Source organism: Herpailurus yagouaroundi, unplaced genomic scaffold (genome assembly GCF_014898765.1).
Source record: "Herpailurus yagouaroundi ecotype Mexico unplaced genomic scaffold, PumYag 67793, whole genome shotgun sequence".
Classification (NCBI taxonomy): Eukaryota; Metazoa; Chordata; class Mammalia; order Carnivora; family Felidae; genus Herpailurus; species Herpailurus yagouaroundi.
The window spans coordinates 26,091,784-26,105,583 of NW_024420586.1; the positions used below are offsets into that span (position 1 = coordinate 26,091,784).

At 41.4% G+C, this 13,800-nt stretch overlaps 1 protein-coding gene across 4 annotated transcripts in view; it reads left to right on the forward strand.

Annotated features, from left to right (window-relative positions):
* CLCN5 (chloride voltage-gated channel 5) overlaps positions 1-13,102 on the forward strand; it is a 153,165-nt gene extending 140,063 nt beyond the window's left edge. For 3 of the 4 annotated variants that reach the window (XM_040468947.1, XM_040468946.1, XM_040468948.1), the window contains 8 exons: positions 1,257-1,379; positions 2,231-2,437; positions 5,718-5,798; positions 6,037-6,579; positions 8,420-8,606; positions 9,842-10,240; positions 10,398-10,614; positions 11,800-13,102. In XM_040468947.1, coding sequence (XP_040324881.1) covers positions 1,257-1,379; positions 2,231-2,437; positions 5,718-5,798; positions 6,037-6,579; positions 8,420-8,606; positions 9,842-10,240; positions 10,398-10,614; positions 11,800-11,890 — 1,848 coding nt within the window. In that variant the 3' untranslated portion in view covers positions 11,891-13,102. The remainder of the gene's footprint in view (positions 1-1,256; positions 1,380-2,230; positions 2,438-5,717; positions 5,799-6,036; positions 6,580-8,419; positions 8,607-9,841; positions 10,241-10,397; positions 10,615-11,799) is intronic. The other variant, XM_040468949.1, reaches the window with a different exon arrangement.
* The last annotated feature ends 698 nt before the right edge of the window (positions 13,103-13,800 follow it).

Here is a 13,800-nt window from a genome sequence, read left to right on the forward strand (position 1 = left end):
TGTAGCGTTCAAACTGGAGCTTGAGATTTGCTCAAATGACAGATTTCTCTGGCTGTTTTTTTTTTTTTTTTAATGAATGAAATCCTTGCCTGGAGAGAGTCTTCTAGATTCTGAGTTCTCCTGCCAAGAACTTGGCCTCCAGGTCTCTGCCTCTAGTCAGTTTCAGCTACTTGCCTTTCCATTCCCTCTCTCTCTCTGTTTCCCCCCTCTGGAGCCTTCTTCCTCCTTAGCTTCATTTGAAAGGCCAAGAGAGAGCAATTATCTATTCCTCTGAGGGACTAAACTAATGGAAAAGTTGTGTCAAAGCTATAACAGAAAAAAAATCTGAGCAGTTTGGCTCTCCTTCTCTAGGTCAGTGAATTATTTTAATTACATTTTATGTTTAAATCAGAAGTCCAGTGAGTTGTGTTTCATATACTTTGAGCGAGTTTGAACTTCTAATATTTTTATCAGTAAGCATTCTCTCCTAATGTTCAAAATAGCTTTCTTTGTAAGATGTAACTGTTTGTAAGCCCTTTATGTTGGTGACTCCTTATTCGTGGTCAAAATTATATTTATTTTCTGGCCATCTTCATTATCATAGGAGGATAGTCTCAAAAGTATATTCTCTCCATTTTAGAAATAGCTGTTGCTGTTTTATTCTTTGGGACAGCTGGTGTCTCACTGGTTTCGTTTTATGGTCAGAGCCTGAAACTTTCTACTTGCATATTCTTGTTGCTGAGTCTGTGATAGCAAAACTCTTGCAAAGATGTGGTGATTCTCTATAGAACTGAACTGTGTATTTAAAGAAAAAACACTCAGGAATTTTCAACACTCTAACCTCCTATGAGAATTTGACACCAATGTAGGTAGCCAGCTGGTCTTCACCTCAAATGTGTAGCCAAAGTTCAGCCATTCCAGTAAAAGAGCTTTCAAGACTCTTAATAAAATTGGCATAAAATCATATATATTTGACTACAAAACCTATCGAAGTGTTCATAAGGAACAGGAGTTTGCTTCAGGTTTTTGTTCATTCTTCGTTTTTGTCCATCCTTAGAAGCTGGTATTGGTTTCCTTTGGGTGTAGCAAATCCTCTCTTTTTCAGTACCAAGTGGGCTGACACTATTTCAGTATTGCCTTTCTGACAATTCTGGAAGGAACATCTTGAGCGATTTAATACTGGTCTTTTTCTTTCTGATCTCCTTTCCTGAAAACTGATTACTCAGAAGGGCGGCGTGCCTCACTAAAACAAGCTTCTTTCTTTTCCCTTGTTCCAGGGAGCCTTTGCTTACATAGTCAATTATTTCATGTACGTCCTCTGGGCTCTCCTATTTGCCTTCCTTGCCGTGTCTCTTGTCAAGGTATTTGCGCCTTATGCCTGTGGCTCTGGAATTCCTGAGGTAAGTCTCTCAAGTGGTTTATAAATGGTGACAATAACGATTCCTTCCTGGTTAAAAGCCTTTAGTATGTATTCCAGCATATACCACAATTTGAATATAAAACAGGATCAGACTCTGAGGAAATCTAGAGTCTCTCTAGGTCTTTCCTCAAGTCTTCTCTCAGTCTGGGCTACCTGGAAACTAAAGGGAGTTGATTCCTAGCCCCCCTGGGGGTTCCTGGTGAATTAGGCCCCTTGAAGACCAACCCCCACTCCCTACCCAAGAAGCTCCCAGGGTCCCAAGATCCTGGCCTGAAAAAGTAGTGGTATTGTCAACTTTGTTAGAGTTGAAGAAACAAAGCTATTTTGCTACATTTCCTACAATATGATTCAGGCTAGGAGGGTAGTTGAAATCCTGTTTCTAGCTACTTTGGGTTTAGATTGCTTGACAGTGACTGAAACCACTGAGATTTGAGGTTGCCCAGATGACCTTACCCCTCTCTGTTTCCTGACCAAGTCATAGTTATAAATTTCTTTCGCAGAGAATCAAGGCTATACTAGCCTGTAAGGATATAAGGAAGGAAAACACGCCCCTCCCTGCCCCTCTTCTCCATATACACAGACTCCCATGCTTGTACTCCCTTGCCCAGCTAACACATGGCCCCCCAAAATATAAGGAACATGAAATCTTAAAGAACAGTTCTTGCTTTCCTGGGCTTCCAGGCTTCCTCCCAAATTGGGGTCACTGTAGGTCAAACATTTATAGGTCATTTGTTCAAGAGGTGCAGTTTCTATAATGAGGTCCGGATTATTGCTTCCCAGCCTTGCTTACTTGCTTAGCCTATATTCAGTCTCTCTGTTTTTGGCCTGCAGATAAAAACTATCTTGAGCGGTTTTATTATTAGGGGCTATTTGGGTAAGTGGACCCTGATTATCAAAACCATCACGTTGGTGCTGGCCGTGTCATCAGGCTTGAGCCTGGGCAAAGAGGGCCCCCTAGTGCACGTGGCTTGCTGCTGTGGGAACATCCTGTGCCACTGCTTCAACAAATACAGGAAGAATGAGGCCAAGCGCAGAGAGGTAAGAACAGGTGGCCCAAGTATTTTCTTTGTTGGTGAGAGCATAAATGGAACAGTCTTGGGGCGCCTGGGTGGCGCAGTCGGTTAAGCGTCCGACTTCAGCCAGGTCACGATCTCGCGGTCCGTGAGTTCGAGCCCCGCGTCGGACTCTGGGCTGATGGCTTAGAGCCTGGAGCCTGTTTCCGATTCTGTGTCTCCCTCTCTCTCTGCCCCTCCCCCGTTCATGCTCTGTCTCTCTCTGTCCCAAAAATAAATAAACGTTGAAAAAAAAATTAAAAAAAAAATGGAACAGTCTTAGGGATGAGAATTTGGGGATTCTCCCAATGTCAACACAGACACCCTTTGACCCAGCAGCTCTACCTGTAGGAATTTAACCTACAGACATCCTAGCGCGTGTGTGTGTGCACAAAGGTATGCATTTGGGAATAGTTCATGTGCAGCATTTGTCAATATCATGAGAAAATGAAACCATCGCAATGTCCACCAATGGGACTGATTTGAATAAACAGTATTCTGTCCATGCTGTAGCATATTATGCAATCGTTAAAAAAAGAGAGCCTTATGTACATTGACATGGAATGATGGCTATAAAATATCATTCATTTTCAAAAGCCAGTTTTGGAACAATGCATACAAATAATAATTCAATTAATGTTTTTTTTAAATTATGTAAATGTGCACCTAGAAAGAAAATGTCTGGAAAGTGGTTTTACTACAAACTATTAAAAATGTCTACCTGCAGTGAGTGGGGAAGTGAGGTGGTAGTGAAGGACTTTAACTATAATAACTTTTACTATATATAACTATACAAGTATGTGTTGTTTCTATTACAAAATAAGTTACAAAAATAGTAGTAGATTTTTAGAAGCAGTCGTTTATTCCTGTGAACGAATATGAACTCAGCCTGTGTTTCAGATGCCAGCTTTTTCATCTTTTATTTCTACCTACTGCCACACTGAATGAGTTTCTCTATGTATTGGAACTCTCTCTGCCTTCTGCCTCAATCCCACCAGAGTAGTCCTGCCACAACATCTCTGTAGTGGTTCTCATGTTTATGCAGTTGCTAACGTATATCATTTTGAAGAGGAAGAGCAGTTTTTAAAAATGTTCCAAGTCATTGGTTACTTTAATCCTGATATAATGAAGGATTTAAGAAAATAATGGTTCTTGCTCTATTTTCCTTGAATTACAAAGAAATCACATATGAAATGGGTCATGGCCAAGGTCATCTCATTAGAAAGGATTTTTCACAAAATGGGAACCTAGTGATTTATTCTGAAAACCAAACAAAACAAAATAAACCATAAGGCCCAGAAGGAAGCTCAAAGATGTTGAAACTTCAATTATGGAATACATTTTGATAGTTCAAGGGGGAAAGTTCTTGGCAGGAGAAGAAGGTGAGCAGGAGAGAGAGAGGGAGAGGGAGATCTGAGTAACTTGTTTAGCTACCTGTCAAATGGTAGAAGGGCATAAAGGCAGTATTCAATTGCTGAGTTTGTTGGATGGTAATAATGCACAACAGAAGCTAAAGAAATGGAAAAAAAACATTCTAACTGGCAAGAGTAAAGTGTTGATTGCTGCTGGTTTTGCCTGGGCAGGGGTGACTTTGAAACTACAGATTACCAGTTACTTTCATTCCATAAAATTGGCATTTCTGTTCAAGTAGTTCCTTATAGAAGGGGAGTAGTTCCTTATGAGAGGGAGTTTGGGCTATTTCTCTGTACAGATGTCATTTATTCCTCTAACTAGACTCAGGAATATTTGCATCTTGAGCTCACTTCCTATTGTTTATTTTAGACTTTCCAGTTATTTCTTCCTGTTGTTCTCACCATCGGCAGCCACCCTTTTGTGTCCTGGGGCCTTGTCAAAGTGGGCAGATGCTTGAGGGTAGAATAGGGATTTGAGAAGGAAGGGCATGGACAGACTCCACTCGGTCAACAAAAAAAAAATTAAAGCAAACTAGCCACCATGATTCTTTACTTTTTCTCATAATTCATCCCAAACAGTCACTGAAATGCTTTCAATCAAAGCCAATATATAGCTATGGATTTCGAAGTCCTCCCAAGTTAGCCCTGGAAATCTCACTCCTTCCTCCCCTTCATTTTCCTGCCCTGCACCATCCTGCCCAGAGAAACCTGCCTATTTATTTTGCCAAGAACCATTTTATTCAAAAACTCTTATTTTTAATCATCTTTATTTTTTAATGTTTATTTATTTTGAGAGAGAGCATGCATGCATGAGTGGGGAGGGGCAGAGAGAGGGAGAGAGAGAGAGAGGATCCCAAGCAGGCCCCACACAGTCAGCACACAGAGCCTGATGTGGGGCTCGATCTCAAGATCCGTGAAATCATGACCTGAGCCAAAATCAAGAGTCACACGCTTAACTGATGGAGCCACCCAAGCGCCCTTAAACTTTCTTTTAAAAATTTTCCTTACGAGTACAAATCACTTCTCACTCCACAGCAACCAGAATCTAATGAAAGGACCTTTTCTTCCCATTAATTTGGTGTGTTTTTCATGCATATTTTACATGCACATGCATATGCCTGCCTACAAAGGTAGGGCTAAGTATAATACTTGCTCTCTTTCTCTGTCTCCTTGTCCCTTTTTATTTCCCCTGATAGCTTCTCCCCCTTCCTCTTCCTCTTCCACGTAGCCCTTTTCATTGCCACACTGAAACACCCTTAGGTCTTCTCTTCCCTTCAAAATCTATCTCCTTGCTTCTAGTTGCTTATTTGCCCCCCTATTTCTTTTTCCACAGGTCACTATGTATGGAGTAGGGCACATAGTACAGGAAACCCCAACTACCCATTGTATGAATATTTGCAGCTCCTGAATAGATGTGAGCCAATTGTTATTTCAGTTTTGTATCATCACAGCCTTCTCTAAACTCTCATTTAAAAGGCATTCCTTAACAGAGAGTGCTGTATAAATACATCACTGAAAATTCTTCATTTAGATGGTTCCTAGGTCTACAAACTCAATTTCATTAGTGAATGGAGAGTATTGGGGCTGGGGGGCATGATGTGGAATAAAGTACATGCCTGAATTAATTACAGAGGAAAGACCCTTTGCCTGTTCAAGCATTTGAACTGTGTTCAAATTTAACATGCAGTGTTTGCTCTCAAATAAATATAAATTGAATTTTGTCTTTGATAAACTGGTTACAGAGCATGTAAAGTTTTAAAAGAAATGTCAACCACTAACGTTCCTTTTAAACATGTGATTGACAAAAGAAAGGTGGCATTATTTCTGTCACTAATTTTGAGTTTTGGATTGTAGGTCTTGTCGGCTGCAGCAGCAGCTGGTGTATCCGTAGCCTTTGGGGCACCGATCGGTGGAGTGTTATTCAGCCTAGAAGAGGTAACTACTTTTAACTGTCTGTAGAACATGCCCGTTGCTTTTGGGTCAGAAATTCTGGCCAGTGTGTATATATGGTGCAGTCTCAAAGCTCTCTGCTCAACTCTGTGTTTTACCACATGACCAGAGATCTCTGGGCAGTTTTTTTGTCCTGAGCTCTCATTCCTGCAGCACCAGCTTTTCACCTGGAACTGTGTCTGCATACTGCTCTAAGTTTGCTTTCCCACATTCTTTCTTACAGGTCAGCTACTATTTCCCCCTCAAAACGTTGTGGCGTTCATTCTTTGCTGCCTTGGTGGCAGCATTTACTCTACGTTCCATCAATCCATTTGGAAACAGCCGACTGGTTCTGTTTTATGTGGAGTTTCACACCCCATGGCATCTCTTTGAGCTTGTGCCGTTCATTCTGCTGGGTATATTTGGTGGTCTGTGGGGTGCTTTGTTTATCCGCACCAACATCGCCTGGTGTCGGAAGCGTAAGACCACTCAGTTGGGCAAGTATCCTGTCATAGAGGTACTTGTTGTGACAGCCATCACTGCTATCCTGGCTTTCCCCAATGAATACACCCGCATGAGCACAAGTGAGCTCATTTCTGAGCTGTTTAATGACTGTGGCCTTCTGGATTCCTCCAAGCTTTGTGACTATGAGAACCGTTTCAACACAAGCAAGGGGGGTGAACTGCCCGACAGACCGGCTGGTGTGGGAGTCTACAGTGCCATGTGGCAGCTGGCCTTGACACTCATACTGAAAATTGTCATCACTATATTCACCTTTGGCATGAAGGTGAGGAGATTCTTTTGATGTTCAGTGGATATATGTGTGGCTATGGGTTTGAGGGGTAAAGCCAAGATATAAAATCTTCAAAGCTCCTGTGGCACTTCCAACCCCACACAACATTATCCCCCACCCTCAAAAGCCCTTTTTGCCCCCACATGTCCTCCTAACTTCCTAGAGAATTGAACTTCTATCAAAAATTATCTAAGCCTAGTTTTAGGCCAAATGCACACCTCAATGATGAGATGTAAGTAGAAATGTTTTCTCCTTTTCCGTGGAGCACATATTTTGCCTTCAGAAAGGATGGTGAGGTATTTATTCACGTGCATTTTGTATTAAAACAATATCTGCCCAACATGTTTTTGGTCCTTAGAGGGTGGCTTTAGAGTTTGCCAATAAAGCAAAATATTAAGTTGAACCAAATGAAGTAGCCAGTACTCAACCATTTTGACCACTAAAAGAGCAATCTCATCAAGTTCAACCTGATCTATAGTAAATGTATTCTTTACAGTCATTATCAGTATCCGTGTATTGAGAACTTCACAGGTGATCCCAAGTTAATATTGAAACTCTCAACAGCAGACATCAGGCCAGCATCTTTTATTTTCAGTACCTGTTATCATTTCTGTATTTCAGAAGAAACCAGAAAGGAACATTTGTTAAGGTATTTTCCTCCTCCTTCCTAGATTATTTGTCTTTCCTTTAGCACCCAACTACTGAGTTATTCCCCTCTATTCAAACCAGACAGTGAGAGACAAGCGCTCAGTTTAGGCAGTGCTAGAAACCTCTGAATTGTCATGCATCTTCCTAACACCCTGGAAAGTCTTGCTGTGCTTCTTGAGTTGTTTTTTTGTTTGTTTGTTTGTTGTTTGTTTGTTTTTTCCTCACGGCTTCCTTCTCTTAAAGTGAACGGTCAGACCATCAAACCCACCCAGATTCAAATGCATCCCAAAATTGAACACAAGTCATTTAAAAATAATCTGCTATTTCAATGATTTTGCCCTTGTCATAACTTCCTTCCCCTAACACAGTAAATTGAGATTTCACTGTAGTATCCTAGGAGTCAAGAAATAGAGCAGGAGACAGATGAGAGGGTTTTTTTGTCATTGTTGGTTTTGTTTTGTTTTGTTTTGTTTTTTGGATAGTCATGCAATCCATAGTTACTACCTCATTTTTTAAATGTAATCATTTTGTCTTTATACTGTTACAAAATAAAATGAAACCTCATGTACCATCCTTTTCATGTGAGCAATGGGTTAAGATTCAATATATGAGAGTGGTTTTAAGCATTGCATTTAAACCCCAGCACCAGTATTTACTGTATCTTGAGCTTGGGTGAGTTACTTAACCTCTCTGAATCTTATGTTCTGTGCGATTTGGGAATAATAACGCCTATTCCTGGGGTGGTTATAAAGAACTGAGGAAATCTTGTTAGTGGAGTATCCAGCATAGAGCATGGAAGATAGTCAATAGAGGGTAATTGTTGTTTATAAGAATTCAGCATTGGGGGAAAATGTCTGCATATATGAGAAACTCCATCTATTTTCCTTTTTCTTTGGGAAAGGCTTAATTTCTGCCTCCAGTTCTGTGTTGGTCTGGAGAGTTCAGGCTCTTGCCTGATGGACCCCGAATCAGGGTAAGCTTCTTTGCAGTCGTACTTGCCTGCGCGTCCCAGAGAACCTCTAGCCCCTGTAGCATTACACAAATATTTATGGCCACTTGCTAGCATAGTGCATAGTTAAATTGTCATTGGCCTGTTTGCTTCGCAGAGGGTCAGTCCTCTAGCCCTTACCACATGCTAGGCAAGCGCATCATTTCTCACTAACCATCTGTTGCTTTCTCTTTGCAGATCCCATCTGGCCTGTTTATCCCCAGCATGGCTGTTGGTGCTATAGCAGGCCGACTTTTAGGAGTAGGAATGGAGCAGCTGGCTTATTACCACCATGACTGGGCCATCTTTAATAGCTGGTGTAGTCAAGGAGCAGATTGTATCACCCCTGGACTTTATGCGATGGTTGGGGCTGCAGCCTGCTTAGGTGGGTAGTGTTTGCATTGATTTCAAAGAAGTTGCCACACAGGTGACAGAATAAAGATGTGTGATATTAAACACAGTCTACTGAAGAGTTTGAGAGCGCAAGCAAGCACACATGAGCAGAGGAGGGGCAGAAGGAGACAGAGAGAGAGAGAGAGAGAGAGAGAGAGAGTGAGAGAGTGAGTCAGTCTTAAGCAGGCTCCACGCTCAGCACAGAACCTGACGCAAGGCTCCAGAGGTCATGAGATCATGACCTGAGTGGAAATCAAAAGTCAGATGTTCAACCTACTGAGCCACCCAGGTGCCCCTGAAGGTTTTTTTTTTTTTTTTTAATGAGCATCCATTTCCTGTTGGGTTTGCCATTTTTCAAGTGCTTTAAGAAAGCATTCTTTATCCTATAGCTATATTCCTCCCTTTTGAGAGTAATTTTACTCTCAAATTTCATCCTACTAAGGAAATTATCAGAAACTCGGGTAAGGATATCTGCCCAAGAATGTTCATCACAGTATTATTTATGATAGCAAGAAATTGGAATCAATTAAATATGTACAGTAAGGGATTGGTTAAATAAATTATGGTGAATCCATATAATGTTATACTATATAGCCATTGAATGTGATGCTAATATTTAACATCTTTAAATCCAATGTTAAATGAATTTGTAATAATATATGAAATGTTCCTGACATAAAGTGGGGGGAGGGGAACATGGTGGGGAATTAAACATATAATATGAGCTCACCTACCTACAAATACATATTTTTGCATAGCGAAAAACTTGAAAAAGTTGTTCCAAATTTTCACTCTGCTTATTTCTAGGCAGTGAGCTTATGGATAATGACTTTCTTTTATATACTTAAAAACAATGTTTGAATTTCCCACAATGGTCTGTACATTCCAGAGAACCTATAGTCCTAGCAGTATTATACCAATTGTGGATATCTTTTGCAATTACTTTTCTAATTAGTGGGGAGAAAGCAGCACACAAATAAGAAACAAAAGAAGAAAAATCCAGATGGCATCTGGTGCTTTTATAGATATTATTTTGAGAAATCTGACTCACATCCATTATAGACTTATTTTAACCCAGCCGCTGGGGTCTGTGCAGTTATAGGTGAGACCTCCTTTTAGCAATGCTTCTGGTACATGGGCTTTTCCTGGATGGGCTCCTGTCACAGGCCCTTAATTGTAATGAATCTGGACTTCTGTTTTTAGTAGCCTGTATCTGTTTCCTTGTAGGTGGGGTGACTCGGATGACTGTTTCTCTCGTTGTCATAATGTTTGAACTAACTGGTGGCTTGGAGTACATTGTGCCTCTGATGGCTGCAGCCATGACAAGCAAGTGGGTGGCAGATGCTCTGGGGCGGGAGGGCATCTATGATGCCCACATTCGTCTCAATGGTTACCCCTTTCTTGAAGCCAAAGAAGAGTTTGCTCATAAGACTCTGGCAATGGATGTGATGAAACCCCGTAGAAATGATCCTTTATTGACTGTCCTTACTCAGGACAGCATGACCGTGGAAGATGTAGAGACTATCATCAGTGAAACCACTTATAGTGGCTTCCCAGTGGTGGTGTCCCGGGAATCCCAAAGACTTGTGGGTTTCGTTCTCCGAAGAGATCTCATCATTTCAATCGGTAAGGATTTCAGAAAGGGGATGATGGAATCCACTATGGAAATAAAATAAATATGTGCAAAATGGGGGACGACACAGGGAGGACAGGACCAATGAGGGGCCAGAATGATAGAACTGGCACTTCTATTTTCAACTTTTTTTTCCTACTTCTCAAATAGAAAATGCTCGCAAAAAACAGGATGGAGTTGTGAGCACTTCCATCATTTATTTCACTGAGCATTCTCCTCCGATGCCACCGTACACACCACCCACCCTAAAGCTTCGGAACATCCTGGATCTCAGCCCCTTCACTGTGACTGACCTTACACCCATGGAGATTGTAGTGGATATCTTCCGCAAGCTGGGACTGCGGCAGTGCCTGGTTACGCACAATGGGTGAGAGCTCTTTGGTGAAGGCAAATTGGACCGTGGGAGGAAAGAGTGTAGAGAGATAAAGAAGAACCCAATTCATCTGAACATTAGTAGCATGTATAGGGCCTTTTGAAGCTCTGAGATGAAGACAGATGTGTTTCTTTTATCATCATGATTAATGGAAAAGGAGTTTGGGGAAGAAAGTGTGATTGGGAAATGTGAACTGCTGGCTGCACATTATAAATAACACGGCCCCTCCCCCACAAAGGAAACGGCTGTGTTCTTGTGAAGAGACAGCACCAAAATTATAATGATATTAGGTATTATTCGTATAGTATTTGGTCCTTATGATACCTGTGTTGTTATCATTGGAGGATGATAAAGCCAAGTTTCAGTGAGGTTTAAAGATTTACACAAGAGCCCACAATCAATATATAGTAGGGAGAGGCTTTAAACACAAGTCTTCTGACTCCCAAGGCCAAGGCTCTTTCTTTCAGGGATATTTCTTATGCAGTAAAGGAAGCCCTGCTATTTTTATTGGAAAAGAAGGGAGGTTGAGTAGAAGGGTGGATTTTTTTCTAAACATGGTATGCCAATCCAGCAATTATATGAGAATTTCACTCTCTAAAATTTCTAAATGTTATAACAGATGTCTTGCAGGATTGAAATCAGCAAGGGGACTTTCCCTAACTGATTCATTCAACATTTACTGAATCCCCTGCTTCACGCAAGAAGGTATTCCACTAGACTCCATGGAGACACAAAAGTGAATAAGGCCCTTCTCTGCCCTCAAGGAGTGCACAGTGTCATAGGGAACCTAAGAATACAGGAGCATGCATTCCACAACAGCAAACAAGACAAGTGTGTAGATCATGCCGTTGCTGCAAGGGGGTCACGGTCATTGCTGGCCTGTAGGATCAGAGAGGGTGTTCTGGAAGAGCAGCATTTGAACTGAGTGGCAGGAGATAAGGTTCAGATACGTAGGGAATATTTAAAGCAGAGGAAATAGCAAGATGTGAGACGTGAAGTAGAAATGCCTGCAGCCTGTTTAGGGACCCATGTGCTGTCCCATTTGCTGGGCACACATAACACTGTAAGGTGCAGTTAGTGTTTGAAGACAAAGTTGAAAAGGCCTGAGGAGGAAAAGCATCACCATTGAGAATGTTAACTACCGATTTGTTTTTGTTTTGTTGCCTTGTTTTCTTTTAGGCGATTGCTTGGAATCATTACCAAAAAGGATGTGCTAAAGCATATAGCACAGATGGCGAACCAAGATCCTGACTCCATTCTCTTCAACTAGAATCACAGGGTTGTGCTGGATATAAAACAGGAAGGACATTGCAGACCATGGATGTATTTTATTAACTGGGTACCCAAAACACATTTCCCATATTTGGATGGTGAAGTTATATTAGTGTGTTGTCTCTTTCCTATAAGTTAACCAGTTGCACTACATAATCTCTGGAATTTAATCTTCTCTTTAGGAGAAAATACAGTTAGGCTTCTGTGATATCGCATTAGGAAGAGTTCATGAGAGAATAAACAAGATTGCTAGGGTTTAATTCTTTAAAATTTTTTTTTAATTTAAAACATAATTGTTAGCCAATATGCAATCACTGAAAACTATGCAAGAAAAATTCCAACCGTCCTGACCTAAAGCCTGCAGAAAGCTCATGACCAAGTCACTTTTTTGGACTCTGTCATTGGTGGAAGATGAAGTGTAAACTAAGGGGCTTTGCTTTTCCAAACACAGAAAAGAAAGCCAGAAGGAAAATAGTAATGCTGTTTTCCAGACTGTGAAAATTCAGTTCAAATGTTTTCTTGTTCCTGTTACAATATTTAGCATTATTAGTTTGTGTGTGTGTATGTGTATGTTAATATCTGATTATAAGACAATGCTGCTTTGGTTAACCTCCTCTAAACAAATTTAGAGAGGTTGACTTTTATAGCTTGCTTGTTCCTGGTACTCTTTTGAAGTGCACAAAGATAAGTTATGGAACTTTCTCCTTGTCTGCCAAAAGGGTGATTTTCCAGATGGTATTTGTTAGTCCAGTAGACAAGGACTTTGCCATGAATTCGTTAGTAACAAGGAATGATTTCTCCAGCTTCCTTGAAATGAATGATTAGTAAAGTTCTAAGCCAAGTCAATGACTAGGAATTTCATGTTTTTTTGTGAGGTCCCAACTAATTCTCTTACCCAGATGCCACCTCCATGAGTGATGGTGCTTTAGGCTTCTGGAATATATAAGAATAGTAAAGGGAACCAAATCTGGACTGCATACTGATAAACCAGGGAAGATCCTGAGCTGTATCTGCATTCTCATGCATTCCTTCGTAAAGACCACCAGTACTAAAATAACTGGGCACTCATGCCTCCTTCCAGTGTTAAGTACATATAACAGGCCAGTTGTTGTCCCTGTGAGCATGAATTAAGGCTTGGGGTACTTAAAAATCCATTTGAGGCATTGGAATAGGATAGGCAGCTGTGACTCCCTTGGGGTTCCTTAGAATTCTAAATAAAATACAGAACCATCCTAAGACCCAGGGGTGTGGACAAGGCCTGGTGACACCAAAGGTGCTTGTATCCAATTGAAAAGGTGCCTGTCTCAATTTTCTACCACCTTTACTGCAGTAGAAAAACATCACACTGTAGGGACACCCGGTGGAATCACAGAGCTACCACCATCATTCCGATACCGGTTTCATTTTCTGTTGTTGTCCCCATGTGCAGCTGGTACCCCTTGTTTTCCTCCATTCTTTTCCCCTCCCTCTCCTCAGTCCTGAGTCCTGTCTTTGGGATTGAGCGCCATGCCTGGTTAATCATTCCGATTTCAAAAAATAACTTCCAGGGCTAGTTAAATTGTAAACCAGGGCTCAGCAATCTTAGGGCACATGGACCAGAGGGAACACACAGCCATTGGCTTTGCTCTGTAGCCCATTTGCTGCCACTGTGCCTCCCTCCCTTCCTGTGCAGATGCCCACAGCAGCAAGACTTAACTGCCAGGGCTGCAAGTTCAGCCTTTCCTGTTTGACAAGTCTGTTACCCCCCACCCCCACCCCTTGCACCACCATTCCAGCCTAGAACCATCAGTCACTAGGGATATCCTCCCCCGCCCCCTTCCCCTTCCCCCAACACCTCAGGGTTCCTCATTTTAAAAGTTGCTGAGCCCTGAATCTAGAATTTCTTTTTCTTCCTTTTCTTTCTTTCTT